Below are 27,944 nucleotides of genomic sequence, written 5' to 3'. Positions count from 1 at the left end.
CCAACGGTCAAGAGAGGTGAGATGACATGTGTGAGGGATTCTGCGTGTGACAGGCGCTCAGGAAACATGAGCTGCCATCATTACCCCTCTCACCCAGCACAGATGTGCGGCCTTCTCCACTTTTGCTCTGCATTTTCCTTTCAGGAGCATTCTGACATTGCTGCTTAAGAACCGTTCATCTTCTCTAATACCCCACAGCACAGACGAAGCACAGATGCTTCCCGAGCCTTCTCCTTAGACTCCTGGGCAGCAGGCATAAGTGATGCTCACCTCAGGCGGATGAATGTGGTGTTCTGTTGGTCTCATTCATTCATTCAGTCAGTGGTGACTGAGCCGGACCCACAAGCTGAAGTCCGACGGGGCCTCAGCAGGGCTGCACGTCCTATGGGAGCTCTCAGCCTGCGGGCAGTGTGTGCCAGTGGTCACTCAGTCATGTCCGACTCTTCGTGACCCCATGGACTATAGCCCGCTGGGCTCCTCTGTCCATGGGGGTCTCCAGGCAAGAATGCTGGAGTGGGTTGCCATTTCCTACTCCAGGGGATCTTCCTGACCCAATATTCGAACCCAGGTTTTCTGCACAGGTTAATAGCCATGATAATAGCCATAACCATGGTGCATCCAGACTCTGGTCCCCTTTGGAAAATTCCCCTTGCAGTCTGCAGAGTAGATACCTGTTCCCCAGCATCTGCATGCTGCTCCCGGGAAGGTGCATTATAGAAGCTGCTTAGCTTAGCACACCTTCAAGCCCCACTCTGGGCTCTTGGCCTACTCAGCTCTTTGATGCAGTATCCACCCCAGGACGTGGTTGGCTCACCTGACCCACCACCTCCCTCCCAGGACACATACTCAGCACCTCTCTGGGCTGGGGCTGTCTCCTTGGGCTCTGGGCCAGGGCAAGGGCAGACCGTCTTTCCCGACCTTGGAGGAGCTGTTGACAGCTTAGCTCCTCTCCATCAGTCCATGAGGCCTTGGCATTCTCCCCTAGCCACCTCACGAAAGCCAAGGACATATTGTGATATGTGCTGTTATGGGGGTGTGGGTGACCTGAGGAGCTTCCCAGTTCCTCCAGAACTGGGCCAAGAAAATGTAGGCCTCGGAGGAAGGGGCTGAGAATGTAGGCATTCAGAAGGGTGAGCACAGCTCATTGGAAAATCCAGGAAAGAGGGAAATTCACAGGAAAGAGGCTATGCCTGCTGCCCAGGAGTCTAAGGAGAAGCCTCGGGAAGCATCTGTGCTTCGTCTGTGCTGTGGGGTATTAGAGAAGATGAAGGGTTCTCAAGCAGCAATGTCAGAATGCTCCTGAAAGGAAAATGCAGAGAAAGTGGAGAAGGCCGCACACCTGTGCTGGGTGAGAGGGGTAATGATGGCAGCTCATGTTTCCTGAGCGCCTGTCACACGCAGAATCCCTCACACATGTCATCTCACCTCTCTTGACCGTTGGAATAAGCCCGACAGGGCAGTGGGCTCAAATAGTGAAGAAGTACTTTGAACAGGACCAGGGAGTCAACCTCGGACTAGCAACAGTGGGGGGCAGACCACCCATGTGCCCTGGAGAACGAGGGGAAGGAGCAGCCTTACTGGGGCTGGGAGGAGAAGCTGCTTGACAAGGGCTGGAGCTAAGTCAGGAGCAGCTGGGGAGAGAGGCTGTGAGCTCTTTCTCCTCCCACCCTCCGACCCCTGCCACGGCTCCCACTGGCACTTTGACCCCTGCCAGAACCTCCTATTGACCAAGCCTACCTAGAAGTCACAGGACGAGGGAGCTCAAGTCCTGCCATATGTAAAAGTCAAATTCCAGAAATACAGTAGCAGAGAGCAGGTTGGAAAGTGTGGGTGAGGGCAATGAACACAAAATATTATACTAGTTGGCTTCAGTTCAGTTCAGTCACTCAGTCGTGTCTGACTCTTTGTGACCCCATGAATCGCAGCACGCCAGGCCTCGCTGTCCATCACCAACTCCCAGTTTACTCAGACTCATGTCCATCGAGTTGGTGATGCCATCCAACCATCTCATCCTCTGTCGTCGCCTTCCCCTCCTCCTCCAATCCCTCCCAGCATCAGGGTCTTTTCCAATGAGTCAACTCTTCACATCAGGTGGCCAAAGTATTGGAGTTTCAGCTTCAGCATCAGTCCTTCCAATGAACACCCAGGACTGATCTCCTTTAGGATGGACTGGTTGGATCTCCTTGCAGTCCAAGGGACTCTTAAGAGTCTTCTTCAACACCATAGTTCAAAAACATCAGTTCTTTGGCACTCAGCTTTCTTCATAGTCCAACTCTCACATTCATACGTGACCACTGGAAAAACCATAGCCTTGACTAGATGGACCTTTGTGGGCAAAGTAATGTCTCTGCTTTTTAATATGCTGTTTAGGTTGGTCATAACTTTTCTTCCAAGAAGTAAGCATCTTTTAATTTCATGGCTTCAGTAACCATCTGAAGTGATTTTGGAGCCCCCCAAAATAAAATCTGCCACTGTCTCCCCATCTATTTCCCATGAGGTGATGGGACTGGATGCCATGATCTCAGTTTTCTGAATGTTGAGCTTTAAGCCAACTTTTTCATGCTCCTCTTTCACTTTCATCAAGAGGCTTTTTAGTTCCTCTTCACTTTCTGCCATAAGGGTGGTGTCATCTGCATATCTGAGGTTATTGATATTTCTCCCGGCAATCTTGATTCCAGCTTGTACTTCCTCCAGCCCAGCATTTCTCATGATGCACTCTGCATATAAGTTAAATAAGCAGGGTGATAATATACAGCCTTGACGTACTCCTTTTCCTATTTGGAACCAGTCTGTTGTTCCATGTCCAGTTCTAACTGTTGCTTCCTGACCTGCATACAGGTTTCTCAAGAGGCAGGTCAGGTGGTCTGGTATGCCCATCTCTTACAGAATTTTCCACAATTTATTGTGATCCACACAGTCAACGGCTTTGGCATAGTCAATAAAGCAGAAATAAATGTTTTTCTGGAACTCTCTTGCTTTTTTGATGATCCAGTGGATCTTGGCAATTTGATCTTTGTTTCCTCTGCTTTTTCTAAAACCAGCTTGAACATCTGGAAGTTCACGGTTCACATATTCCTGAAGCCTGGCTTGGAGAATTTTGAGCATTACTTTATTAGCATGTGAGATGAGTGTGATTGTGCGGTAGTTTGAGCTTTCTTTGGCATTGCCTTTCTTTGGGCAATGAGTTTTTCCAGTTGTGTGACCACTGCTGAGTTTTCCAAATTTGCTGGCATATTGAGTGCAGCACTTCACGCATCATCTTTTAGGGTTTGAAATAGCTCAAGTTGAATTCCATCACCTCCACTAGCTTTGTTGTAGTGATACTTCCTAAGGCCCACTTGGCTTCACATTCCAGGATGTCTCGCTGTAGGTGAGTGATCACACCATCATGATTATCTGGGTCGTGAAGATCTTTTTTGTACAGTTCTTCTGTGCATTCTTGCCACCTCTTCTTAATATCTTCTGCTTCTCTTTAGGCTAAGGACCAGTCCACCCAGGGCCGCTGAAATGGCACAATTCAACCAGTGGTCCCGAGTCTGGCTGTGTAACCAAGACCCGAGGGCGCTCTATTCAAACAGGGTCCCGGCCTCCCTCTTGCTCCTCTCATACGGCCCTCTGGGTGGGCCCCGGGAGCCTGTTTCTGCAGAGCTCCCAGGGAACATGATACACAGCGGGATGGGAGCTGCTGCTCATAAATCTCTGGACCCAAGGGTAGTTGATGTCGGGGAGATTTCTGGTTTTGTGCGGTCTCTTCGACGGGCCTGTGCTGGGTGCTGGACACCAAGGACCAGGGCCCAGCACTGCCCTCGAGAAACGTTTGTCTTACAGGGGTTTGGGAAAGGGTCCCGAAGGCCCCGGGTGGTGGCTTTTTGCAGAGTTACCGATGCTGCTGTCAGCAACAGGGCTACAGGCAGCATTTGGGAGGCAGGAAACTGAGTCCCTTTCTGCCCCAGGAGAGCTGCGTGACTTGGCCCATGTCCCAGCCCCTCTCGGAACCTCAGTTTCTCCCACTGTCCGGTGAGGGCTGGTGGATTGGTGGAACAGCCAGGCCCATTCTGAGCTCGGCCCCTCCCTCAGAGGGGTGGGCAGCGGCCTGAGGGTGGCGGCGCCGCCCGGAGGCCTCCTTTGCGGTGACCTTGGGGCCACGAGTGACAGTGCTCCTGGGGCATCTGCCCATCTCCTCATCATTGTCACCTTCTGGTCGAAATGATCACCCCCTGGACATGCCCAGCTCTGCCCTCTTCTCTCTCCCGCATGTTCTGGTCATGATGCGTGTCCCACATGGGCACATGAAGAGGTTCCAACACAGTCCCAGCCTTGGGACTTGTTGGCCTCCCAGTCTCGGGTAAGACACTCAAGTGACCAAGCCCTACGTGGGTGCTGTCACTGCGGATCTCAGCCCCGTGGTCAGTGGTGCCTCCTAGGCTGCTCTCTTCTCCCTCCACCCAGCCCTCCTGGAAACTCGAGTGAGTCTCAGCCCTCTGGCTTACTCATCGTAAGGCCTTGGGTGAGTCATGCAGCCTTTCGGGTCCATCATCGGTAAAATGAGCACAGTGATGACCTCTGCTGCCTAAGGTTGCTGAGAGGATGAAATTCACTCCAGGATTATCCTGCTGTGCCCTCTACAGCCTGCTTGCTCCCTGAGGGCTTACAGTGAGGGGTGGGAGAAGGGGGCTGAGAAAGCGTCGGGGGAAGAGGGGCAGGCTCCGGGGAGCCATTGGCCCCTGTACCGTCACTTCCTTCTCCGACCTGCCCCCCAGATCTGAAGTCCTGGAGGAAGAAGAGAGTCCAGGCAGGCTGAGGAGGAGGGCTTCAAATACTAGGCTGTAGGATGTCCTGGCAGAACACTGGAGTGGAGGTCAAAGAACCCACCTTGGAATATAGAACTGGAGAGAAAGCTGTGCATTAAAAGGGCAGGGAGGCCCCGGGGCCTGAGAGGAGTCCTTTAAGCTCCAGCATGAAGTGAGTGGCTGGGCCTCGGATCCGGTTGCTTCTCCAGCTTGTGGAGCTGCGTCAGGTGGTCTTGTTCCTGCAGGGGTGAACATGTGCCTCCCGGGCTGCCCTCGGCAAGGGTCCCGCCCAACTAGGGCACAGACTCGAGAATCCCAGACGTTCCTTGGGGATCCAGCCGTCTTTTCTGCCTCTCCATCTGATGCCTGAATCCCTTCTCTAGCAACCCCACCTCTGCCTGCACAACTGCAGTGGTGGGGAGCTCACTCCGGTGTCGGGGAGGCCCTTCCATCCCTAGCTTGCTCTTTTGTTAGAAAATTCTGCCTCTGCGGGAGCTGAAATCTATTTCCTGGTGGCTTTCCCCACTGATGCTGACCCTTCCCCTGGCTCCCAGATGCCATGCTACTCCCCGAGTGTTGGTGACAGCTCCTTGGGACAGGCAGTGGGGATGTCTCACGGGCCCGGGCTTCCTGTCCACCTGGCTCCCTCCTGTCCCTTCAGCCGCTCCTCCAGTGACAGGGAGCGGGCCTGGGGCTCAAGAAACCAGAGGAGGACTCTGTGCTCTGCGTTCCTTAGTGCTCACAGGTGTGAGTTCTCTAATATTGCTGCTCTGTTTTGGCGTCAGAGGTGCACTTTGCATCTTGTTGATTTCCTATAGAGGTTTGCGCTCATCATCTTAACTGGATAATATTCCTGTTTTATTAATATCCAAATGTTTCTGTAAATATTGGTTTGGTCCCAGGAGACCGCTGCAATTAAAGCCATAGGCACTTTGTCACAGGAAAGCAACGCGGTTCCGAAGGCTAATTTCATTTCCAACAACTCGGTGTGGCCTGACTTCAGGGACCGCCAGCAGAGTGGTGAGTTCCTTGGGACTGCTGGCAGAGGGAAGGCTGCTGGCTGGGGAGTCCAGAATAGGAGGTTATGCCTTATCCGAGAAGGGGGCCTGAGCCTGGTCCTCCTTCTTCGGCAGCCCTGGTCTGAGCCCTGGGGATCTCAAGATGGAGGGTGTGTAGACTTTCAGAACAGCCTCTGTTTAGCCAGGGAGAGTGGACTTAATTAAGCACAGGACCCTGGAGTTTAGTGGGGGTGGCGGTAGCGGGGGGTGGTCACCGCTATCTGGGAAATGAGGGAAAGTCTCCTGTACTCAGGGGCGATTGAGGATGTGTAGGATTTCAGATTTCCTATTCAAATCATCACAAACTTTGTGGCTTAAAATAGCACATATACTATCTTACGGTACTAGATCTCAGAAGTTTAAAATCTCTCTCTCTCAGCCAAAATCAAGGTGTCAGCAGCACTGGTTCCTCCTGGCAACTCCAGGACAATCTGTTTCCTTGCCTTTTCCAGCTTCTAGACGCCGCCTTTCTTTGGCTCTCGGCCCCATCCTTCACCTTCAAAGCCAGCAGGTGCACTCGTTGGGCAAGCCCCAGCAGGTGGGCGCTGTCAGCAGGGCTGATGTGTCTGGGCAGAGCTCAGGTCTGCCCTCAGACCCCCGTCCCCACGCCTGGTCCTCACATCAGCAGGCTGTGTCTTCAGGCAGAGGCATGCAGCCCAGCCCCTGGGCATTTGTCTCGGCCCTGCATGACCATCTCAAGATGTAGCATAAAGCCTCCCGGGCTCAGAATATCTACACAGTAGACTAGGTGGACAGTGTTCATTCACTCATCTTACAGCTTTGAGCACCACCTGCATTCTAAGCGTGATGCTGGACCCTGGAAATGAAACAAAGCGCAACCCTCCCCAGTTTGCAGCACTGCCGGGTTAGTTGGGGAAGGGATGTGACAGCCTTGGCGCTGTGGTCAGCTCTGCAAACCAGCACAGAGTCAGTGACCCGAACTCCTGAGCCCTCCAGGGAGGCGCATGAGGCCGGTGGCCCCCCACAGAGACCCCATGTCTCAACACAGCCGCTCATGGTCTGCTGCCTGCTTTCCGGCTCTTGGTAACTCTGGGGAAGTGAGAAAAACCATATTTGGAGGGAACAGATCAGTGGCCATTGAATAGAGGGAACCTGGGGTTCCTTCAGGAAAAACTTCAGCCTGTGATGGGAGGGTGTAAGCAGGATGAGAAACCTGGGCTTAATCACGGCAGCGTGGTTTGAACCAGCGGGTCACGAGGTCTCAGGAGGCCCCAGGTGTGTCAGTTTCCTGGGGCTTCCGTCATGAGTTACCACAAACAGAAGGCTGAAAGCAGGAGACCTTCGTTCTCTTACAGTCCTGGAGGCCAGAGTTCTGAAATCAAGGGATCGGTGAGGCCACGCCCTCCCTGAAGGCTCTCGGAGAGAACCCTTGCTGACCTCTGCCAGCTTCTGGTGGCCCAGGCGCTCCTTGGCGTGTCCTTGCATCGCTCCTGTCCCTCCCTTTTTCTTTACGTCACCTTCTCCCGTAGGCCTCTGCCCAAGTCTCCCTCTGCCTTTCTCACATAAGGACACTTATCATTGGAGTTGGGGCCCACTCCAGGTAATCCAAGATGATCCTTGAATTCATTATACCTACAGAGACGCTTTTTCTAAGTAAGGTCACTTGCATAGGTTCTGATTAGGATGGGACACACCTTTTGGCCATCCAACCCACTGGCTCTGCAGTGTGAACGTGCAGATGTCATGGTGCATGTGCAGGTATCACGTATGTGCAGTAGATCCCGTTCGTGTTCCCTTACGTACTGGCCCTTTTTAACAAGTTTCAGTTACGCTTAACTCCAGCTATAGGTTATTAAGAGCTAATAGAAATCTGAAAATTAGATGGCTCCACTTTTCAAAAGGAACAGCTTCTTCAGTAAGTGCTCATCAGTATTAGAAAGGTAGAAATACAGTCACATGGATAACTTCTCTGGGACTGTAAGTCCATGCCTCAAATCTCTGAAAAACTTCAGAGCTGCGGAGGGCTGCTTTAGCAGCTGTAAAATTCAGAAAGGCAAAGAGTGGGGGGATGGCGCGGGTAGGGTTTTGAGACTTGCTCTTCTAGAATCACAAACATTGGTGGTGAAAGAAAAATCCCTCTTCAGCATCCTCATGAGCTTCTTGCTCACCTCTGATGACAGGGCGCTCACTATATACCAAAGTTGCCTCCTCCACTGTTCGAAAGTTCATTTGGCTTTGAAACGAAATCTGCTTTCCTGACTCATCCATCTCTTGGTCCCATCTCCAACACAGGGGCGCCCTCCATTCCAGGAGACAGTCCTTCAGTGTTTGAAGTCGTCCAGCACTTCCTGCCTTAGTTTACTCTTCTCCAGGCTAATCTTTTAATTAGCTTAAATTAATGGTGGTTCTTGGGGAGCTCCAGCCCCAGTAAAAGTGACCTGAATATTCAAAGATATGAGTGTTTCAAATGCCTGTTTATCCTAATTAGCATCTTAACTACAGCAGTGCCCTCTGCCTCTAACGAACCACATTTTCACATGTTCCATATTTTAATGGATTTTACTTGAATGAACTGTTTAATCAAGTGAAGACACATTTCATGAATGAATAGAAGTAAATCTATAATTATACACTTTAGTCAGGTAAGAGGAGTGACATTTCGGCACAATCTAGGGCTATATATAGCGAGTGTATTTGAATGACAAAGTAGGTTACCTCAGCTTCCATAGGAGATCTGGGAATTCGCTTTGCTCTCAAGTTCATTTCGTAACCTAATTAGAATTTCCAAAGAGTTGTAAGGTGCAAGTGGTGCAGGCCTGGCTCTCCCATCTTCACTGGATCTCTGCCCTTCTGGATGGTTCCACAGCTGGTGCAGTGGCCTCCTCAGGGCAGGTGTCTGGGGGCGCTGCTGACCCCCAGGGTCCCGGGGTCTTGCGCTCGGTGCTTCCCCGATTCCGTCAGAGTCCTGCTGGCCTGGGACGCGTGGCCCGAGGGCGAGAGCCTGCAGCTCTCACAGGCCTTTGCTCCTCTCTTCTGTCTCCCTCTCTCATCCCCTCCTCCCCGCTTCTCACCACTCTGCCTTCTGACACGGCCAGATCTGCTCGTGCTGCTGGGGGCCAGGAGTGGAAAGATCTGGGGATTAAAGAAGAGACGTAATTATCGATGGGGGCAGGAGAGAAGGCCCAGGTGTAAGGGAAGATGGTGCCTCGGTGCTCGGTGGCAGTCCAGAAAAGGATGAAGCCCAGAGGCTAGGGAGTGATGGAATTCCAGCCCCAGAAATGAAGCAGGAGCCCTGAGTGAACAGCTGCGGTGTAAGAAGGCCCCTCGCCACGCTGGCTCCCTGGCCTCGGGCTCCTGACATTCCCGTGCTGGAGGAAGAGGGTTCCAGGGCTGCAGCGGGGGCTCTCTAGGGGAAGGGAGCTCGCGGGCAGAGGGTTGCAGGCGGACAGGAACCTGGCGGGACATGCAGATGTGGTCCCAGGACCCGAAGCAGGGACAAGAGCCTGACCCACAAGGCCGTTATTTAGGGTGGAGCACACGATGCCGTTATTTCACAAGCCCAGTCTCTAGGTGATTTCCAGAGAGGGAGAATCATCTGGGCATCTGGGGTGTGTTAGTGGAGAGAGGTGCTGCCTCGGAGCAGGGAGGAGGCCCGCAGGTGGCCCGGCGCTGAGGTCTGCTCAGAGGCAGTGACGAGCCTCCCTCCTCGAAAAGGTGGACCCATTTACGCTTAAAATGGGTCACATGGACGCAGCCACGCTAAGCCAAGAAATTCCCGCGAGGAGTCTGTTCACCTCTAACTCTTCTCCTGATTCTGTTAGCTTCTCCCCTTCTCCTCTGATCCCCTCTTCCCCCTCCAGCCTGCCCTCGCAGGACCAGCTGTGTGTCCCTGGTCCCAAGCCTGTGGATAGAGACTGTGTGTGCAGTTGAGGAGTGAGGCCATTGTGATGGCTTCATCGGGGTGACAAGTCCCTGTCACCCCTTCTCCCACTGTCCGTGAACCAAGCCGGGAGGGAAGCTGTGGATCAGCCCCCGGGACTCGAGGTTCAGACAGCTGATCTGACCTGATGGCGTCTTCTCCTGCTGGCCCGAGCAGAACGGCGCTTCGCGCTCTGAGCTTTCCCCTAAAGTCACTGACTGCCTGGCTCTTGACTTCTTTCAAGATGTTGGATTTCCCTAGGCTTGAAATATGAGTTTAAGTGTTACAATTCTTGATTTTGGATGTGTGATTCCCAAGGCTGTACCGGAATCCCTGAGGAGTCATTGATATCACCCATTGTGACCTTTATACTGCCAACCCCTCTGCCCCCCTGTCCACGGTCTTTCTTAGAAGATTCTTGGTCCCTGTTGCAGCCACACCTCCCTTCTCTGGGCCGGAGCCACGCTGTCATGGCCCCTGATAAATGCAACTAGAACTGAGCCCAGCGCTCCAGGGGCAGTCTGCGGCGGGCAGACTGGAGGGTGACTGTCCCCTCCATCGTCCTAGACGTGATGTCTTTTTAAATGTGGGTCCCAGTCCTACTCACCCTTTTGGCAACTGCCTCACTCACAGCAACACATCCTGGTCTCCTAACCAAGGGGACAATATCCAAGAAAGCACTTTTTTCATATCATTTAGTGGGTCACTTACAAGTTATCCTGCCTCATTTAGGGCAGTGGTCCTCACACTTGAACATATGTCAGAATCACCTGGAGAGCCGATTAAAACACAGATTGCTAGACCCCACCCCGGAGGGTCTGACCCAGTGGGCCTCAGGTGGGCCCGGAATTTGCCTTTCCAGCAGGTTCTCCCAGGTGATGCTGGTGTTACTAGTCCAGGGTTGCACTTTAAGAACCACTGCTTTAGGGACAGGCTTTCTGGTGTGACTTTGCATCCACAGTCCATACCAGTTCTTAAAGGGAAAAAAATCAACAGCTGTTGCCTCTAAGCCTATTTTCTATCATGTATTCCTAGAGTTCTGGCCCCTGGTTCTCCCTGACGCCACGTGAGTTGGGTTCCTTCCAGATCTGCTCCAGTGGCCCGGGCCAGGACTCATTGCTCCAGAAGCAGGGGGAGCTCTTCCCTCAGGCAGCCTCAGCCCTGTGAGCTGGCCCTGAGGACCCAGGCTTCGAGGACTCCCAGCCCTTCCTCGTCCCCCTTGTAGCAGCGCTCGGGGCCTGCCTCACTGTCTTCCTCATTCCACTGGCAGCCTGACCCTCCCTTCCAAGCGACCGGCAGCCTTCTCCACCCCCTCCCGGCCCATCAGCACCCATCTCTCTCCCTTCCTCCCAGGATGGCCGGGGCCTTTAGCAAATCAGACTCCTGATGGCTGCCTCCCGAGGCCCCATATGCAGATGAGGGCCCAGTTGGACTCTGGCTGTACTTGCGCATGTGTGTATGTGTGAATGTATTTTATTCTCTTGAGAATTAAGTGTTACTCCTTTCCAGGAAGAACATATTTCTGCTTTTATAGTGGAGATGAATAAAAAATAGGATTCACTCTGCTGAAATGCAATTTATAGCAAGCTGATAAAAGACATTGGCCCCGTAAAACAAGAGATACTTGCAGTACCAGAATGGGAAAAAAAAGGAAGGTGTTTTTTCTAACTTAGTAATCTTTGACCAGTGCATTGAATGATCTTTCCTTCTACATGTGAGAGTATGAATTTATTTCCTTGTGAGGTAGATCAATTGCATTAGTTCTTTATCATGCTTTGGTTATTTTAAAATACCATTTATTACTAGTTTTTTGCATTTGTTTTCCCTAAAAATGTCCATTAGAGTAAATACTCCAGCTGAGTAGACTTCTTGGTGCTGAAATTATGGTCAGTGAGTGGCTGACGGCCCCAGCCGTCTGTTCTGACCCGTTCTGGCTCATGAGCCTCAGGAGCTGTCCACATCTGGCAGGGACCAGCTTGGGACCATTCAGAGAGCACTGGCCTGGGAGTCACGCCTCAGCTTCCTCATTTGTGAAATTAGGAGCAAAATGAGATGACCTCTAGGGTGTTTGGGGTTGGTTTGTTTCGAGTTCTGAGTGCCTATAAAATTTTTTTTCTGCCATAATTATATACAGCTCTTATGCCCACACTTATTTACAGATAGATACTCTAAGCCACTGACAGCCTTGATGCTGGGTCTTATACCTGGAAATGATCATTCCAGCTTTTAGGCAGCGTAAAGAACTTTAGAATTTACAAAGCCATTTCCCATCCTCAGTGTTTTTGCTGGGCCCTGTAAATTACATGCTGTTTAACTCCCATTTTATAGGTGAAAAGACTGAGTTTCAAAAGAGTTCAAGAAGTTTCCTTCACTTTGGGTGGCGAGGACACGGAGAGCCAGGGTTTGCCTCTGCATGCCTCAGGAGTATGTGCATTGGCTGCTTTGCCTTCTGGCGGGGCCAAACGTGCACATTTTAATATTGCATATCAATAATTGTTGGTCCACAGCACCCCTATGACACATAAACCTAATAATGGAACCCACCTGCATCCAAACAGGATTTGACACAGCAGAAATAAGCCATAATGGCAAAGTCAACTTTTTTTCAGCCAACTAGTTCCCAATCTTCCATCAAAATACAGGTAAAAACTAAAGATGGACAAGGTTCACCCTGACTGAGACAGTTTCATTCTTCTTACAAACGTGCATATCACAAATGGTCTTGCTACCCAGAGTTAATGTGTTCATGTTTTCCTCTATTGGCATCATATTTCTTTTTAAAAAAATGAAGTATGGCAGTTCCCACCACAACCCTTTTTGTTCCCCTTCTGTCGTGGGGGCTTCCCAGTGACCATCCTGCAAGATTCAGGGCCAGATTATTCAAAACATTTCGATATATACATTGGGAGGATCTATCAGTTGTTGAAACAAGAAGTACTTTTTTAATCATGGTAAAATGTACGTAACATCAAATTTACCATTTTACCACTGTAAAGTTTACAGTGCAGGGATGCTGAGTACCTTCATATTGTGCAGGAAGCACCACCCGTTATCCCCAGAACTTTTCATTATCCCAGACAGAAACTGTACCCACAACTCCATTGGCCCACCCCCAACTCTAGAAACCACTCTTCTCCTTTGTATTTCTATGCACTCGACTACTCTCAGTACCTCACCTAAGTGGAAGCATACTTTTGTCCTTTTGCATCTGGCTTATTTCACTTAGCATAATGTCTTCATTCATATTGTAGCACGTGTCAAAATTTCATTCCTTTTTAGGCTGGATAATATTCCACTGTATATATAAACCCCAGTTTGTTTTTCCGCTCATCTGTTGATGGACATTGCTTCCTAAAGATGGTTGCTTCCACCTTTTGGCATAATGCTACTATGCACACGAGTGTGCAAACACCTCTTTGAGTCCCCGTTTTCACTTATTTTGGGTATATACCCACAAGTAGAGTTGCTGGATCATATTACCATATTGTGGGAAGTTTTTAGAGTGCTCAAGTTTCCAGTTTCCAGTTTATCCACATCCTCACCAACACTTGCAGGGTTTTGGTTTTTGATAATAGCTATCTTAATAGATATAGACAAGAAGTGCTTTCAAAGCTCATCTTCAGTTAAAGAGGAAGAGACTGAAATGGTAAGAGGGAAAGCGTCCCTCAGAGAGGCTGAGGTCACAAGCAAGTCAGTGACAGAGCAAGACCTGGAACCTGGGTCCCCAGACTCCCATCTGGTTATTTCTACTAAAACACAGTCTAGGCTCCATGGCTTTCTGTCCAAGGGTGTACAGTCATAGACGTGGGCCGCATACAGATTTCAGATTTATTTGTTTTTATCCTAACTGTATTTTTTTTAATTTGAAAATAGTGTCAGCATTTTATTTTATTATTTTTTTTAAAAAAATGTCAAGTGTATATTTATTAAAAACAAGATAGTATCAGTTCTGTTGAAGTAATCATATATGCACCAAGATAAATATTTGGCATTGTGAAAATGAAAAGAGGGAATAGCTTTTAAATCTCCTCAATATTATCATTCCTTAAATAATTGAACTTTTTTCAGTTACTTTTTTGTTAAAAATAAGTTTACTTACTTTTAAATGTGAGGCCAATGTGCTTTTCTTAAAAGACAAGACACTTATTAAAAATGGAAAGTATATTTCTTGTTTATTCATTGTATTACAAAAGCAAACAATGCCTACTACTTTGACATTTTATAAAAGCTACTTTTAAATCAGTTTTCGATATATAATCAACAGTGTCAACATTTTAAAATGTGCTCATGCTGAGATGCTCTGTATGACTAACCTGCCAGGTTGCTCTGTCCATGGGTTCTTCAGGCAAGAATACTGGAGTGGCTTGTATTTCCTTCTCCAGGAGATCCTCCTGTTACCACTGGCGCCTCCTGGGAAGCCCTTTAAGACGTGAGGGATCCTACTTTAGTTTAAAAATCTAGGAACTTCCCTGTAGTCCAGTGGTTAAGACTCCATGCTCCCATTGCAGGGGGCACGGGTTCAATCCCTTGTTGGGGGACTGAGATCCTGCATGCTGTGCAGTGTGGCCCAAAAATAAATAAAAATATAGATTTCTTATTTCTCCCTTCCAAATCAGAAGGTCTGGTGATTCTGGACCCACACTCTGGCGTAGCTTGTTTGGAGTTGAGCAGCAAGTGCTGTCTTTAGGTGAAGCTCTGGTTTGCCACACCCCTCCCTGCTATCCTTCCACACCGGCCGCGTCGCACACTGGCTAGTGCGCGTGGACACTGGAGTTCGCAGCCCTCTGCTTTAGGCCATAGATGTTAGTCATTCTGTGCCCGCAGGTACATCGTCGTGTGTAACATCACAGGCTGGTTCCGCGCCCCCTCACCCTCTCCTCTGTTTTTGCTTTGTCTGTCTGAATATCTCAGCTATTTCCCCACCCTAGAAATGAAGTAATATTGCAAATAAATAATGAAAAATATAAGTAGAGAAGTATCTGAATAGTCTAATTTGGAGACAGTACGATGTATTTGCCTAGTCTGATTTGGAGATGATATGAAACACCAGCATGAAGGTCCAGCGACTTGGATGCTTGTCTTAATTCTTCCAGGAAGTTCCTGGGCAACTTTAGTAAGTCCCTTCCCTGTCTGGCCTCCTTCTGCTTGTGTGTCCTCAGGGGAGGGGAACCTCCAAAGTCCCAGGGGCCAATCTAGTTTTTAATGAAGATAAAACCCACTCCTTTTTCACATCGGTGGAGAAAATCACCTCACCTGTTCGAGCCGCTTCCAAGACCCCTGTGAAGTGGCCCGTCCTGTGACTGCCGGCACACCCACCCTCTCTCCTCTCTTTGCTGGCAGGTGAGAAACGACCTGACCGGGGTTCTGTACGGTGAGGACATCGAGATTTCGGACACCGAGAGCTTCTCCAATGATCCCTGCACCAGTGTCAAAAAGCTTAAGGTAGGTGCAGCTGGCCAGGGCCTGGAGGCCAGGCTGATGCCATGCCCGTGGGGTTCTCCAAATCCCTGACTTCGAAGGAGTCTTGAATTCAGGCTGTTTCATTTTGTCCTTGGCATCTGAGATGTGAGGAAGAGCTCCCGGGAGCTGGCTGTCCGTTGCTTATTGTCCAGCACTGGCCAGAGGTCTGCTTGCCGGGAGCGCGGCCGTGTGGAATTGCTGGGTGATTTCGGATCTCTCAGCGCAGCCTGAGAGGCAAGCAGGGCATGACAGACACCCCTGGCGCCCACTCAAGGACGGGCCAGTGGGAACGCTGGTGACTCAGGCCTGGCCCCTGCCTTCAGGGGACTTCCTTCCTGTTGCGAAGAGGCTCACAGTGAGAACCTCTCCTGCCCAGACCCACAGCAAGGAAGTAATGTGGTTGGAACTGAAAGCTCAGGCTCCTGACCCCCTCGGGTGACGCTCACTCCAGGAACAGAAGGGTCAACTAGATGTTTGTGGCTCTAAGTAGTCGCCCGCTGTCATCTGCACATTCATTTCCCAAACTCTCTCAAACACCATGTTTGTGCCAGACCGTCTCCTGGGTTCACCGCCGTCATCAGGCCTGCCTGTGTCCTCAGGCTTCCTCCCAGGGAAAGCGGGAACAGAGAGGCCAGGGAACGCAGGGAGAGAGTGACTCATCCCACCCAGGGGAGGGCTCAGACACGGCTGCAGAGAAGGGACAGCAAGGAGGATGGACAGGGTGGAGACCCACAGGGTGAAAATCAGAGGGCAGGGCGGCCGTGCTCACCGTGCGCTGGGGATCAGCAGGAATTCCAGGAAGCTGGAGTGTCGGGATGGGGCACGGAGAAGATGCCAAGGGTGGAAATGGAGTTTGGAGCCAGTTTCCACGAGCCTTGCATGTTGAGCTAAGAAGTTTGGTCTTTATGCCAGGCAGCAGGGAGCTGCTCGGGGGCTGTACGTAGGTACAGACACAGAGCTGTCGCCTACTCTTCCAGGCCCCATGCCCACACTGAAAGTAGCCTGGGGCCTCAGGTGCCAGCTGCTGACATGTCCCTTCTCTCCTGGCCTGGTCCCAGATTCTACTGGTCAGAGCAGGAGGCAGTTTAGAGCTTGTGAAGCCCCCAGTTCACACGAGGGGAGGCGGAGACGCAGGGATGGGACGGGGGGCAGGCAGCAGTGTTCGTCACCTGCTCGGGCGCAGACACCGCACGGGCCCGTGGCGTTTCCGCCCCGAAGCCTCTGCCGGTGAGGAAGCGGTAGTGAGGAAGGGCCTGCTGGCAGCCCAGGGGTGTGCCCAGCTCTGGCCCCACAGGCGTGTGGTCTGAGGGTGGCCTTGGGTTGTGTGGGCCCAGCGCATCCGGAGGGGAGGAGTGCTCGCTCTGCAGGGACCGCCTGGGGTGATCGGCACCCCAGTGCTGCGCGGGCAGGCTCCTGCCCCGCGCTGGAAAGAGCTTCCTGCACCTGAGGGGCGCGGCGGAATTCTGCGGGCTTTAAAATGTGAAGAGCCTTTGTGTGTGGAGTGGACGCATGAGTTGAAAGTCTGCAAGAAACTGGGGACAGAACTTGGTGCTCTGCTAACCAGCCAGCCAGTGCCACCAGAAGCGGGAGTGATCTGAATGCTGATGGAAATAGCAGCCGGCCTTTCCAGGGCCCTGAGCAAGGGCTGGAGCTCTCAGCTTCACCTGCCCATTCAGCCCTCCCCGGAGCCCCGGGACAGAGGGAATTTTTGTATCCTCATTTCACAAATGGGGAACTTGAGGTGCAGCAAGGTTAAGGACCTCACCCCTAGCCACCCAGCTGGAAAGTGGTGCGTTGGAGTTCAAACTCGGATCTGGGCAACACCACGGTCCAGCTCCCCCACCGCCCCACACAGCTGTGGTTCTGAGAGAGGGTTCCAGCATCACATAAGCCCGGGAGAGCAGAGCCAAGGACAGCACGCTCAGTCTCTTGGCAAAGGCTCCCTTCAACATGGAGCTCTTCCCTCACCACCTGCGTCGCTGCTTCTCAAACCTGCCTCTAGTCTTTTCTCAGTGGTCCGCCTTTCCCGGAGACTTTATTTAAAATTTAAATCCCGGCTCCTCACACTCCCACTCCCCCTTTCTGTTAATTTCCTCCATGTCACTGATGGAGATCCGTATCAGTTTCCTGGGGCTGCCATAACAAAGCACCAGAAACCAGGGGGCTTAAACAACAGAAGTTTATCCTCTCACATCTCAAGGGCAGAAGGCCAGGGTCAAGACGTTGGCAAGCCCGTGCTCTGTAGCGGGCTCGGGGCCTCTTCCATACCTTTCTCTAAGCTTCTAGTGTCAGCTGGCAATCCCTGGCATTCCTTGACTTGCAGCTGTGTAACTCTTTTGCCCCAGCTGACATTTCCCCTCTTTCCCTTCACATCATTTTCTTCTTAGGAAACTAGTCTTGGAGGATTAAGAGCCTGCCCTGCTCCAGTGTGAACTTACCTGAACTGATTTCATCTATTAATACAATGATGCTGTTTTTAAATGAGGTCGCGTTCTGAGGTATCAGGGGTTAAGACTTCAACATCTCTTCGGGAGATGCAGATCAACCCATAACAACGTCTGACCTCCTATTCGTTTTTCCCGGTTGTTTTGTCATCTGTCTCTTCCCACTAGGATGAAAGCTGTAGGAAGCAGAAGTTTCTGTATGTCTGGATCACTGTTTTATTCCCCACCAGCTGGAACCAAACCTAATTTGCCTGACAAATTTGCTGAGTGGGCATAAACCAAATTCCAAATCTGGACAAAGCCAGGAGAACACAAGGATAAAGCGCTCAGAGAAAAGTAACTTCTGGAGAGCTCAGAGAAGAAGCAGATATCTGGTGGGGTAAGATAGAGAAGGAGGTACAGCGGACAAGGGAGGAAACTGGATAGTGACTTAGCGGAATTAAAACCTGCTTTGGAGGCAGTAGAGAGCAGAGTTGATGCAACGAAAAATAAAAATCAATAATATGCAGGACAAACTTGAAATTCAGAGGAAATGGTCAAAGAGATCAATCTAGTGAGAGGAGAGATAAGCTGTGGACACGGGAGAAGGGGGATGCTAAGGGAAAACTGGGACAGATGAGACAGAACCAAAACCTAAAACGAAGCAGGCACCCGAGCATCGGCGAGCTCAGCTACCGCCCAGATCTTGGTTTCTGACGCCGTTCTCCATGGAAAGGACCCGGGGATCCTTGGAGAAATGGCTGACCTGGGACTGGGACAGGAGACATACAAAGTGATCCTGGAGCGTCCTGGAGTGCCAGAAAGTTGAGGACGTGCTCAATCCACGTCAACAACACACCCTGGTTTGGTGGGGGGAGCGGTGTCAGAATTGTCCACCAGCCAGCTGACGTAGCCACTGAAAGAACTCCCAGTGGCCAGAGCTGCAACCTTTGAGCAATAAAATAAAAGTAGTGTTGGATTATAACCCAAAGTATAAAACAAATGCCCTTGACCGAGTAGGTAGATGGGAGAGAACATACAAATCTTCTGTGCCAAAGGAGTCCAAGTGATTTGTGTAGATATTTCAGGTCCAAGGAAGTGGGGGCAGAAGTACCCACTTGTTAAGTGTCTTCCTTCCAAAGAGCAAAGGATGAAAAGGGGGAAAAGAAGAGTAACTTTAGAGTGGAAGAACCTGACAAATGCTACTTTGGCCAAGAGACCAAAGTCAGCCTTTACAGGATAAGTCTTGTTGATAGTCTATACCTTTGATATGATTCCCCCAAACCTATAAACCCAGTCTAACAATGAGAAAAACATCAGGTGAATTCTGGTTGAAGGCCATCCTGAAAAATACCTGACCAGGACTCCTCAGAACTTTTTAGGTCTTCAAAGCTAAGGAATGCCTAAGCCAGAATGAGCCTGCAGAGACATGACAGCAGTATATAATGTGGCGTCCTGAATGGGATCCAGGAGGAGAAGAAGGACACTGGAGGGAAAAAAAAAAAAACTAAGAGTATCTGAATAAAGTATGAGCTGTAGTTAATTATGAATGGATATTGATTTATTAATTGTAACAAATGTACTATGTTAAAGTAAGATGTTACTAATGGGGAAACTGGGTGAGAGACAGAAATTCTCTATACGTCCTTTGTGATTTTTTCCATAAATCTAAAACTATTCTCACGAAATTTATTTTAAAAAATAAGCTACAAACTTAAGAGGATTCAAAAGAGAACTCCTAGACTGGACCATACGAAACTGCCAATACTGAACCATTTTGAAACTACAAAGTCAACAGTTTCACAAGGAAATGCATAGACTATATGTGCAGACCAGCTGGCCTTTCTACATTCTAGCAGAATTGGTGAAAAGAGAGTCCTACCCAGACACATTTTGTTAAAAGTTTTGAAATAAAACATAAAAGGGAAAATCTACAAGTACCTAGGCCAGAAAAAAAAAAATTGCCCACAAAGGTGCAAAACCAGTCCTCGACGACCCTGCAACATTCGATCCCAGAAGCGATGGAGCAGCTAGGAGACATTTTCCCACATGTGAGGCTCACTAGCCAGGTGCCCTTGAAGTTAACCCTTGAAGTCCTATGTCAGCCCGCCTTGGACAACAGCTAACTTTATAGCTGAGGTCATGACAGAAGCAGGTGAGCAGGCATCATGGACGCCATAGAGAGAGCTGAGTAGTTGTTATAAAAGTGCGTGCAGATGCAGAAGTTCATTTGGAAGCAAGCATGAATATACATATAATGCAAATAAATACTATAATAACAGTAATGGAGATATAAAAACCCAAATTCCATTAACAGAGGCAAAAATGTGAGTTAAAAAAAGTCCTGATCTTAATTAGAAGTGGGGCTCAAAAGAGACTATTTTGCTTATGACTTTCATAATTAGAAAAATATAAGTTTAAAAGGCTTTGAATAACTTAATAGCAAACATGTTAATACTATAATATAAGCAGAACCCGAAGCTCCTGAAACACAGAAGATAAAAGCAAAGAAAATCTAGTCCACATATCAAAAAACAAAGCAAACGTGAAAACCGGAAAACATAAAGTAAGACTGAAAATCAAATATAGTCATTCTGACCAGAAATTCAAATAGGTCAAACTCCCTACGAAGAGGCAAAGACTTGCAGGTTGTGTTTTAAAGAACTAGCTATAGTTATAGTTATATTTACAACACGGTGACCCAGAAAGGTCAAAGGTAAAAGGTCAAGAAAAGGTATATCAAGGTATATGAAGCAAGGATCCAGGGTTCACATTAGAATACAGGGAATTCAAGGTGTAGGCATTGACCAGGATAAGTGGCTTTCTATAGATAAAGGTACATTTCACCTTGAGAATAGCATAATCATGGACCATTATTGCTCTAAATTACACCTCACTGAAATGTATAAAGAATGGCCTGCTATAGAAGAATTGACACAAACACAGTAGTATTGGAAGCCGCAACATTTTTCTCTCAGTCTTGGACAGATCAGCCATTCAAAAATAAGCAAGAACATAGGGGAACTGAATAATCGGATTGATCAGGCTGATTTAGCAGATGCGTATATCAAAGTTTGTCTAAAAGAAAGTCAGGAAATAAAACCATCTCTGTGAGATGAAGACCCCAGGCCTTTAAGCTCACTCTGGATGGACCTGTTTTGATCAGGAGTGTTTAACGTAAGTGGTCACCAGGCTGGACTAGGAGGCCACCCCTTTCAGGGCCCTGAATATTTCCATGGTGCCCACGCTGAAGCCCCGGGGCTGTATTGGGAAGAACACCAGGCTCCGGATGGACCCCTCTGTTCATTTTGAAGCCACAGAACGTAGGACAGCGCAGGGTTCTTCTGTCTTGGTGCAGAAAGAATTCAATCAGAGGCAGAGTGACGGGTAAGGGGAGAGTTTTTAGTATATGGTGCCCTCGGCAGGCCAGGGAGTGCTGCGCTGAGAACTTACCGGCTCCAGTTTTACAGCCAAAGGGAAAGTGAGCAGGGGGAGAAGGCCACCTTCTTCCTCGTGCTTGAGCAGACGTCAGGCTTCCGCCATCAGTTCCTCCTCCGTGCTGGGTGGGGGAGTTTTCTTGTCCCTGCATCGTCAAACTAGGACTGTCCTGGAGCTGTGAAAATGAGCAGGAAGGTGGTAAAGTACACTAACATGGCAAATCATCTCAGGTTTTGGTTTAAGGCCATCTTTTCCCTATGTTTTTGTTTTTAATGTGCACAGAGGAGCATGTCCTAGGAGTCATTAACTCACCTACCTCACTGGGCAGGATGTGGGTCTTATTCCACCACTGTTTTATTGTCTGGGGGCACGTCTCAGGCTTCTGTTGCACTCGTTACTAAGCAAGACTGCTCTCTTGATGGATCAGTCACTTACAAGATCTCCCGTACTTTTTTCTTTATTTATGATCCTTTAGTGGGATTAACTGTTTAATTGCCTGCTTTGTCTCTTTACACTGTCCCTATCAATTTCAGTTGCCTTATTGGCTTTCATTGGAGTAGCCACCAACCCATCATTCAGGATTTGAACTCCAGGGAAATCTCCCTGTTTTGTGAATCAGATGACTGGCAACCTTAATTCATCTGCAAGGTTAACTCCCCCTTGCTGTGTCATAGCTTGTCCCCAGCTTTCGGGGATTTGAACATGGACATCTTTGGGAAGCCATTACAGGAAGGCCACAAAGACAGGTCCTGAGGGGGACTGTTCCCCACTTTGCTGCATGGGAAAGTCCTAGTGGGAATTGCTCTCTACCCCGCGGGCCAGGAGCCCAGCCTGACTGCCTGCACTTGAGGTTCATACAAGTCCCCCAAGGGGATTCGAAGCTACGGAATAAATGTGGTGCACCTTCCCATCAGGCCAGCTTTTCTCAGAGACGTGGGAAGGAAAGCATAACTTTTATTCTCAGATAAGCATACATAGGTTATCAGAATGCTAAATATATGCGAATTTTCAAGACACAATGATAAACTTTAAAGGAGTGCCATGCCTCACCAGGGCTGCCGGTGCTGTTCCCTCTTTCACTCCTGTCCTTAAGAGTAGACGGCTCCTGATTCTCCGCTTTTAGGGACACTTCTGGGGAAGGAAAAATAGTCTAAGAAAGACTAATTTTAGCTAAATGAAAGAGAATACTCATTCTGGGTGTGGAATCAGTCTGTCAGAGCCGGGGGCATCTTTGGAAAGCATCTAGGCAAATCCCCTCAGGCTTACCCCAGGTCTCATGACCAAAGTGAGGGACCAGGAGCAGGCTTGGGCTTCTGACCGTTTCACCAGCGCTCACTGCCCAGGCCAGGCCTCCTCCCGGCCCACATCGGGCTGGCCGCTAGTAGCGCACCCGTCCTGCGCTCATTGCACTGCACCCTGTTCTACAACATGGAAAATGATGCCTTCTGACTTTTCAGCTCCCTGGTGGGTAGGGCAAGTTGCAGAAAGCCAGGAAGCTATTAAACGTGGCCTTAGACAGACGCACAGGTGTCAGGAGACGTCAGATGACTCACAGGTCAGTGTCAGGGTCTACCTTGACCTCCTAGCAGAACCCCCACCCTGCTGTCCCAGGGAAGCAAGATGGACGTCGTTCTGCTTTCCTGCTCCTTTAAATGCACATCAGCTGTTTTAATGTCTCAGGATTGCATTTGCCCCTCAAGTCCTTCCACTTCAAAATCCAAGGTACATTTTGTCATTGCAGCAGACTGGGTGTTGAGCCCCAGCAGCCCAGGCCCTGGGGCGTTGGCCTTCTTGGCTTGGGAGGGAATATATAGGGATGAGTGGTCAAATGCTTGGGCTCTGGGGCCAAACTCACCTTGGGTCGAGGCCGAAGCCACCACTTCTTATCCCTGTGACCTGGTGTCTTAGGTTGAACGCCGTGGAGACAGAGTCTGAGGCCTTTGAGAAAGAGAGTCACTGGGAGTGTGCCCAGGAGAAGGGGACAGAAGCGGGATGGGGCGAGAGGGGGGCTCGGTCAGAACGCCTCTGGCTGGTGGTGGGCTACCCTAGCCCTGCGGGCTCTCTGCACCGCAGAGCTGGTCCCACCTTTCAACAAGGGGGGCTGGGGTTTCCTACCGCGTGAGTCAGCCACTGGCCGCTATGGAGGCTGAGGTGCAGCGTGACCTTCCAGGGCCTGGAAGCTCCCCTTGGCTGAGGGAAGTTCTCCAGGAAAGGGAGGGAGCTGGTGGCAGCCCACCCTCCCTAGGACTGGGTGGGTGCTCCAGCCCCGAGGAGGGGGTCCCATGGGACCACCGGCATATAGGAAAGTCACTTAAGGCTTTGGGGCTCAGTTTGCACATGACACTGTCCAGAGTGGGCATAATAATAGCACCCACCTCCTAAGGCAATAGCTAGAAAGAGTTCAGGAGCTGTCATTTGGGAGGGTTGTACACTGGTGCTCTGAATTGAGTCATGCTTCTTAAGTGTTATTTTTGTGTGAGATTTTAGCTCCCTTTAAGGGCCCCAGAGGCAAAGGGCTTCTTTCTAGACAACAGAGGAGAGGAGCCAGGAGAAGGGAAAGGAAATCCACCCAAGGTTTGGACTGAGCGCACCTTCGGGGCCTCCACCCCATGGCTGTTCCCTTCCATCTTTGCACTCGCCTGTGAGTGTGGCCTGTTGAGGGTGCAAACATAGGTCTCCGCTACCCTCCGTGACTTCAGATCTAGCCCTCTAAGAAGAAGCTGTCATTTGTCTGATCTCAGGACATCCACGTTCACTCCACCCAGCCCCCTGCAGAGCCCAGCAAGAGTCCGTTGCGGGGGCTTCTGAGATCCTGCCCTCTGCCACGTGCCAGGCTCTCTAGCGTCACAGCACTGTTCTGCGCGCGCATCCTCGGAGCTGGTCACGGCTCTCCTCCCCTCCCCTCTGGCAGTCCTTCAACTGCCCCCTAAGTCCTTTCACCTATAGAGAAGAGCGCCTTCTTACCCCTGGCAGGGAGGTGGGTGGCCGTGGCCAGAAGCGGGTCGTCTGCCCACAAAGCTCTTTCCTTTCTCAGGATTCTAAGGAAACCATACAAGTTATGCAACATTGAAAACTGTGATTCTGGAACTTTTGTGATAATGTGGGTGGGTTAAAACTTTTAAGATTCCTCCAATCCAAAATCTTTCCCTTCACCCCTGAATCTTCCACAAACTGCTGCTCCAGAAAGAACCAGGTATATCTGCAGTTTTTGTACTCTCAGAACCCCTCTGCCCTGGGAGCACACATGTTCCATTTCGAGAACACCGTCAACTCTTTATGCTTCTCAAGGCCCCCCCCGCAAGTATCACTCCAGTCACATTTCCCATTGTCCTCTCCCAACCCTTGGATCCAGGCTCCACCTGCACCAGGTGCTGGCTTGTCCTCTTTTCTCCTAGATTTTGCAGCACCTTGCCCCTTTTCTCACCATCTAGAATCAGGGTTGGTGTGAATATCTTCCTGCATCAAGTGCCACCTAGCCCTGGATAGGCTCTTTCTCCAGGGCCCTCTAATGGTCAGGGGACACCAAGGTGAGCGTGCTGGTTTTGGGGTGCTGTGCTGGATTTGGGAAAGCCTTTTGCATCTCTGGGAAGGAGTTAAGTAGATCCGTGATCCCTTGGGTCCCCGGAGAGAACTTCACAGAGGAGAAAGTGGCCCAAGCCTGGGGACAGGGATGATTTTTCCAAGTAGGAGCTCCTGAGCTAAGGCAGGAAGGGAGAGCAGCAGCCCTCCAGGCAGAACGAGTCGGGTGGGAGGGGATGGCATTCTGGATAGGTGAACTTGTGTAAAGAAAGAGGACGAGTGAGAAAGGGGATGAATGAGTGAGTGAATGAGTGTGTGGCAGACCATCTAAGAGAACTTCAGGAAGCTCATTCTCTGGGATGTGGAGGTATAGCAAGAACTGTGGTTATTGAAAGGAGCAGGAGTGAGTTGGTAAAGAATCTGCGATGTTCTAAGGAGCTCAGGCTTTGATCTGTCAGGGTCTAAGCCATGGAAAGATTTTACACAATCAGATTTGAGTTTTGGAATGATTCCCTGGTCTGCTCTGTGGAGACTGGATGGATGGGGCAGGACTGAAGGCAGAAAGCCCCAGCTGGGAGGCTGTGGTGGTTCATCAAGTATGGAGTGATGGTGGCTCAACCCAGAGCAACGGGGCTGGAGAGACCAGAGTGATTCAGGAGCTGGGGAGCAGGCAGAACCAACAGGCCCTGGCTATGGCTGGGATGAGGAGAGGGACTCAGGTGGCTCCCAGGTTTCTCATCTTGGGGAGTGGGAGGTTGGCAGCACCGTTCTAGAGATAGGCAGTACAGGAGGAGGAAGGAGGCGTTTTGGGAATGATGGTGAGTCCTCTTGGGACACGTTGAGCTTCAGGTGCCTGGGAAGATCCACATGGAGGTACCCCAGGGACAGCTGGAGAAAAGGCGGCTCGGGAGAGGGGTTTGGGAGGCCCCAGCTTTCAGAGGGGAGTTGTGGCTGGGGTCGTGAGTGAGGTTGCCCAGGGAGCGTGATGAGGGCAGACCTGTACGGAACACCAGCATTTGGGGTGGGCAGAAGGGTGAGGGGCTGAGTGAGAATCTGAGCGGGAACAGCCAGGAAGCAGGAGCGGGCATCATGGAAGCCAGCACCAGGGGCCAGAGGGGGGCTCGTTAATCATGAATCCTCCAACCACCGGGTCAGGTAAGGAGTGTTATGCCTGTTTCAGAGATGAGAAAATCGAGGCTGCAGGAGATTAAGACCCAGGGTCATGCACCTAGTAGGTGCTGGAGCTGGGATGTGAGCCAAGGTCTCTCTGACTCCAAAATCTAATAAGCTGATTCTACTCTACCATGTTTAGCAACACAGCCCTTGGCACAAAGCAGATGCTCCATAGATGTTTGTTGGATGGATATGGATAGGTGGATAGTGTTAGCAGCAAGAGATGTTATAAAAAATTCAACAAATAAGCAGAAAGACCCTGAAGTGTCCCAGGAGCAAGGCCACAGAGCGGAAGCAGCTTAGACCTTTTTATAGCCTTGCAGACGTGGTGATGACAAAGGCTTGCCTCCCTTCGACTGGGCTCTGTTAAAGATCTTTTAAAGTCCTTTCAGAGCAAGGCTTTTTTTTTTTTTTTTTTTTTTTTTCGTCTTTCCATTCTTGCTTGCAAACGAAGGATGATTTTAGAATCCAAGCCTTTTTTATTTCGCTAAAGTACATGATGAGTAAAATGGCCTCCCAGTCAGCACTTTCCAATTTTGAAAGATGCTAAAAACTGATCTTTAAAGGGATGTTTCTCTTCTTTATGCATCAAAGAGCCTTGCGACCTGCTGGGAAGGACGGGATAAATGTCAGGAAGGTATCATCACCTGCAGGGCTGAATCTCAGTGCAGAGGGCAGGACTGCGATGGGGAGCAAGCGGGTGGGCTGAGGCCTGGCTGTCTCCTGGGGGCTGCCTGTACATCCTCCTTCTGCCTGTTCATCCTCCTTCTGCCTGTTCTCCATGGGGCACGGCCCAGCCTGGATCCCGTCCCCTAGAAAGCAACCAAGAACCCCTTACCCTGACCCAGGAGACAACTTCAGGCAGACACTCAGTAAATCTTTGTTGAATGAATAAACGAGTCACAGGACCTGTGGTGGGGCTCCCCGGGTGGCAAAGAAACCACCTGCCAATGCAGAAGACGTAAGAGATGCAGCTTCGGCCCCTGGGTTGAGAAGATCCCCTAGAAAAAGAAATGGCAGTCCACTCCGGTATTCTTGCCTGGAGAATCCCATGGACATAGGAACCTGGTGGACTATAGTCAGTGGGGTTGCAAAGAGTTGGACATGACTGAAGCGACTTAGCATGCGGCACAGGACCTGTGGTAGAGTATGTACCTATCAACCCCATTGTGGTAATAAGATGACAACTGTTTGTGGAACGTTTGAATATAGATTTTCCTTTGAAATAAAAGCAGAAGAATGGGTGGGAGAAGGTTATAAAAAATCATTCTAGCTGGGCGTTTCCTCTTTGTCAGGAACTGTGTTAAGCACTTCATAAGGATAATGTCATCTAGCCCTCTAAGTAAGCGCTATAAGTAAGTACTGCCATTATTCCCATCTTGCAGATGAGGAAACTGAGGCCACGTTGGGGGAAAGAGCCACTTGAGGCCCCCCGAGTGGAGCTGAGATTTGAACAAAGCTCAGAACGCGAAGGGACTCTGCAGTGTCTTAACTGGGAAGCTCTGTGGACTCCTGGAAGGGGGAAAAGCCTCGCATACTGAGGGGCGGGGTGTGGACTGGGAGCTTGTTTCTGCTGCCAACTCCCCTGGGGATCTTGGAGGGTGCTTTCTCTCGTCTGGCCTCAGTTTCCCTAGGCGTAGAGTGAGGATGGAAAGCAGACGCCGTGTCGGCGTCCCCCAGAGTTTGCCTGCTCTTGCTGGAGGAGAGTGGGGAAGGCGCGGCCCTTCCGAGCCGCTCGCTTGCCTGCAGCTGTGGCCTCCCGGGCCGTGCCGATCACACGCTCACCTCCACATCCGTGTCTTCTGTCCACAGGGCAACGACGTGCGGATCATCCTCGGCCAATTTGACCAGAATATGGCAGCAAAAGTGTTCTGTTGTGTAAGTAGCACTTCGGTTGTGTCCTTCGTGTCTTTGGGGAGGTTCATGAAGCTGCTTCTTGGATTGATGCTTACTGCCTGATCCTTAAATAGCATCACAGTGTTATGGAAAGATGTGGGGTCTGACTACTCGGTGCTCAAAAGCCAATAAACAGACCAGGTTGGTGGAAGGGAAAGTTTGCTTTGTTTCAGACGGCAGCAACTCGGCAGGAGGGTGGATGTCTGTCCAAAGGCCAGCTCCCCACCACTGACATTCTTTTATAGACAGACAGAGGGGGCTACATTCAGAAACAGCATAGTCAGCTCTGCCAGTCATCGTCAGATTG

General features: G+C 50.2%; 1 protein-coding gene across 2 annotated transcripts in view; it reads left to right on the top strand.

The window, feature by feature from the left end:
- Window positions 1-27,944, top strand: part of GABBR2 (gamma-aminobutyric acid type B receptor subunit 2) — a 353,521-nt gene that overhangs the window by 170,828 nt on the left and 154,749 nt on the right. For both annotated transcript variants that reach the window (XM_065908009.1, XM_065908010.1), the window contains exons 4-5: window positions 15,069-15,170; window positions 27,554-27,619. In XM_065908009.1, the coding sequence (XP_065764081.1) occupies window positions 15,069-15,170; window positions 27,554-27,619 (168 nt within the window). The remainder of the gene's footprint in view (window positions 1-15,068; window positions 15,171-27,553; window positions 27,620-27,944) is intronic.

The sequence above is a fragment of the Muntiacus reevesi genome, chromosome 17 (assembly GCF_963930625.1).
Source record: "Muntiacus reevesi chromosome 17, mMunRee1.1, whole genome shotgun sequence".
Lineage (NCBI taxonomy): Eukaryota > Metazoa > Chordata > Mammalia > Artiodactyla > Cervidae > Muntiacus > Muntiacus reevesi.
Note: the sequence above shows the minus strand (reverse complement) of the source record. Positions and strands in the feature narration are given on the sequence as shown.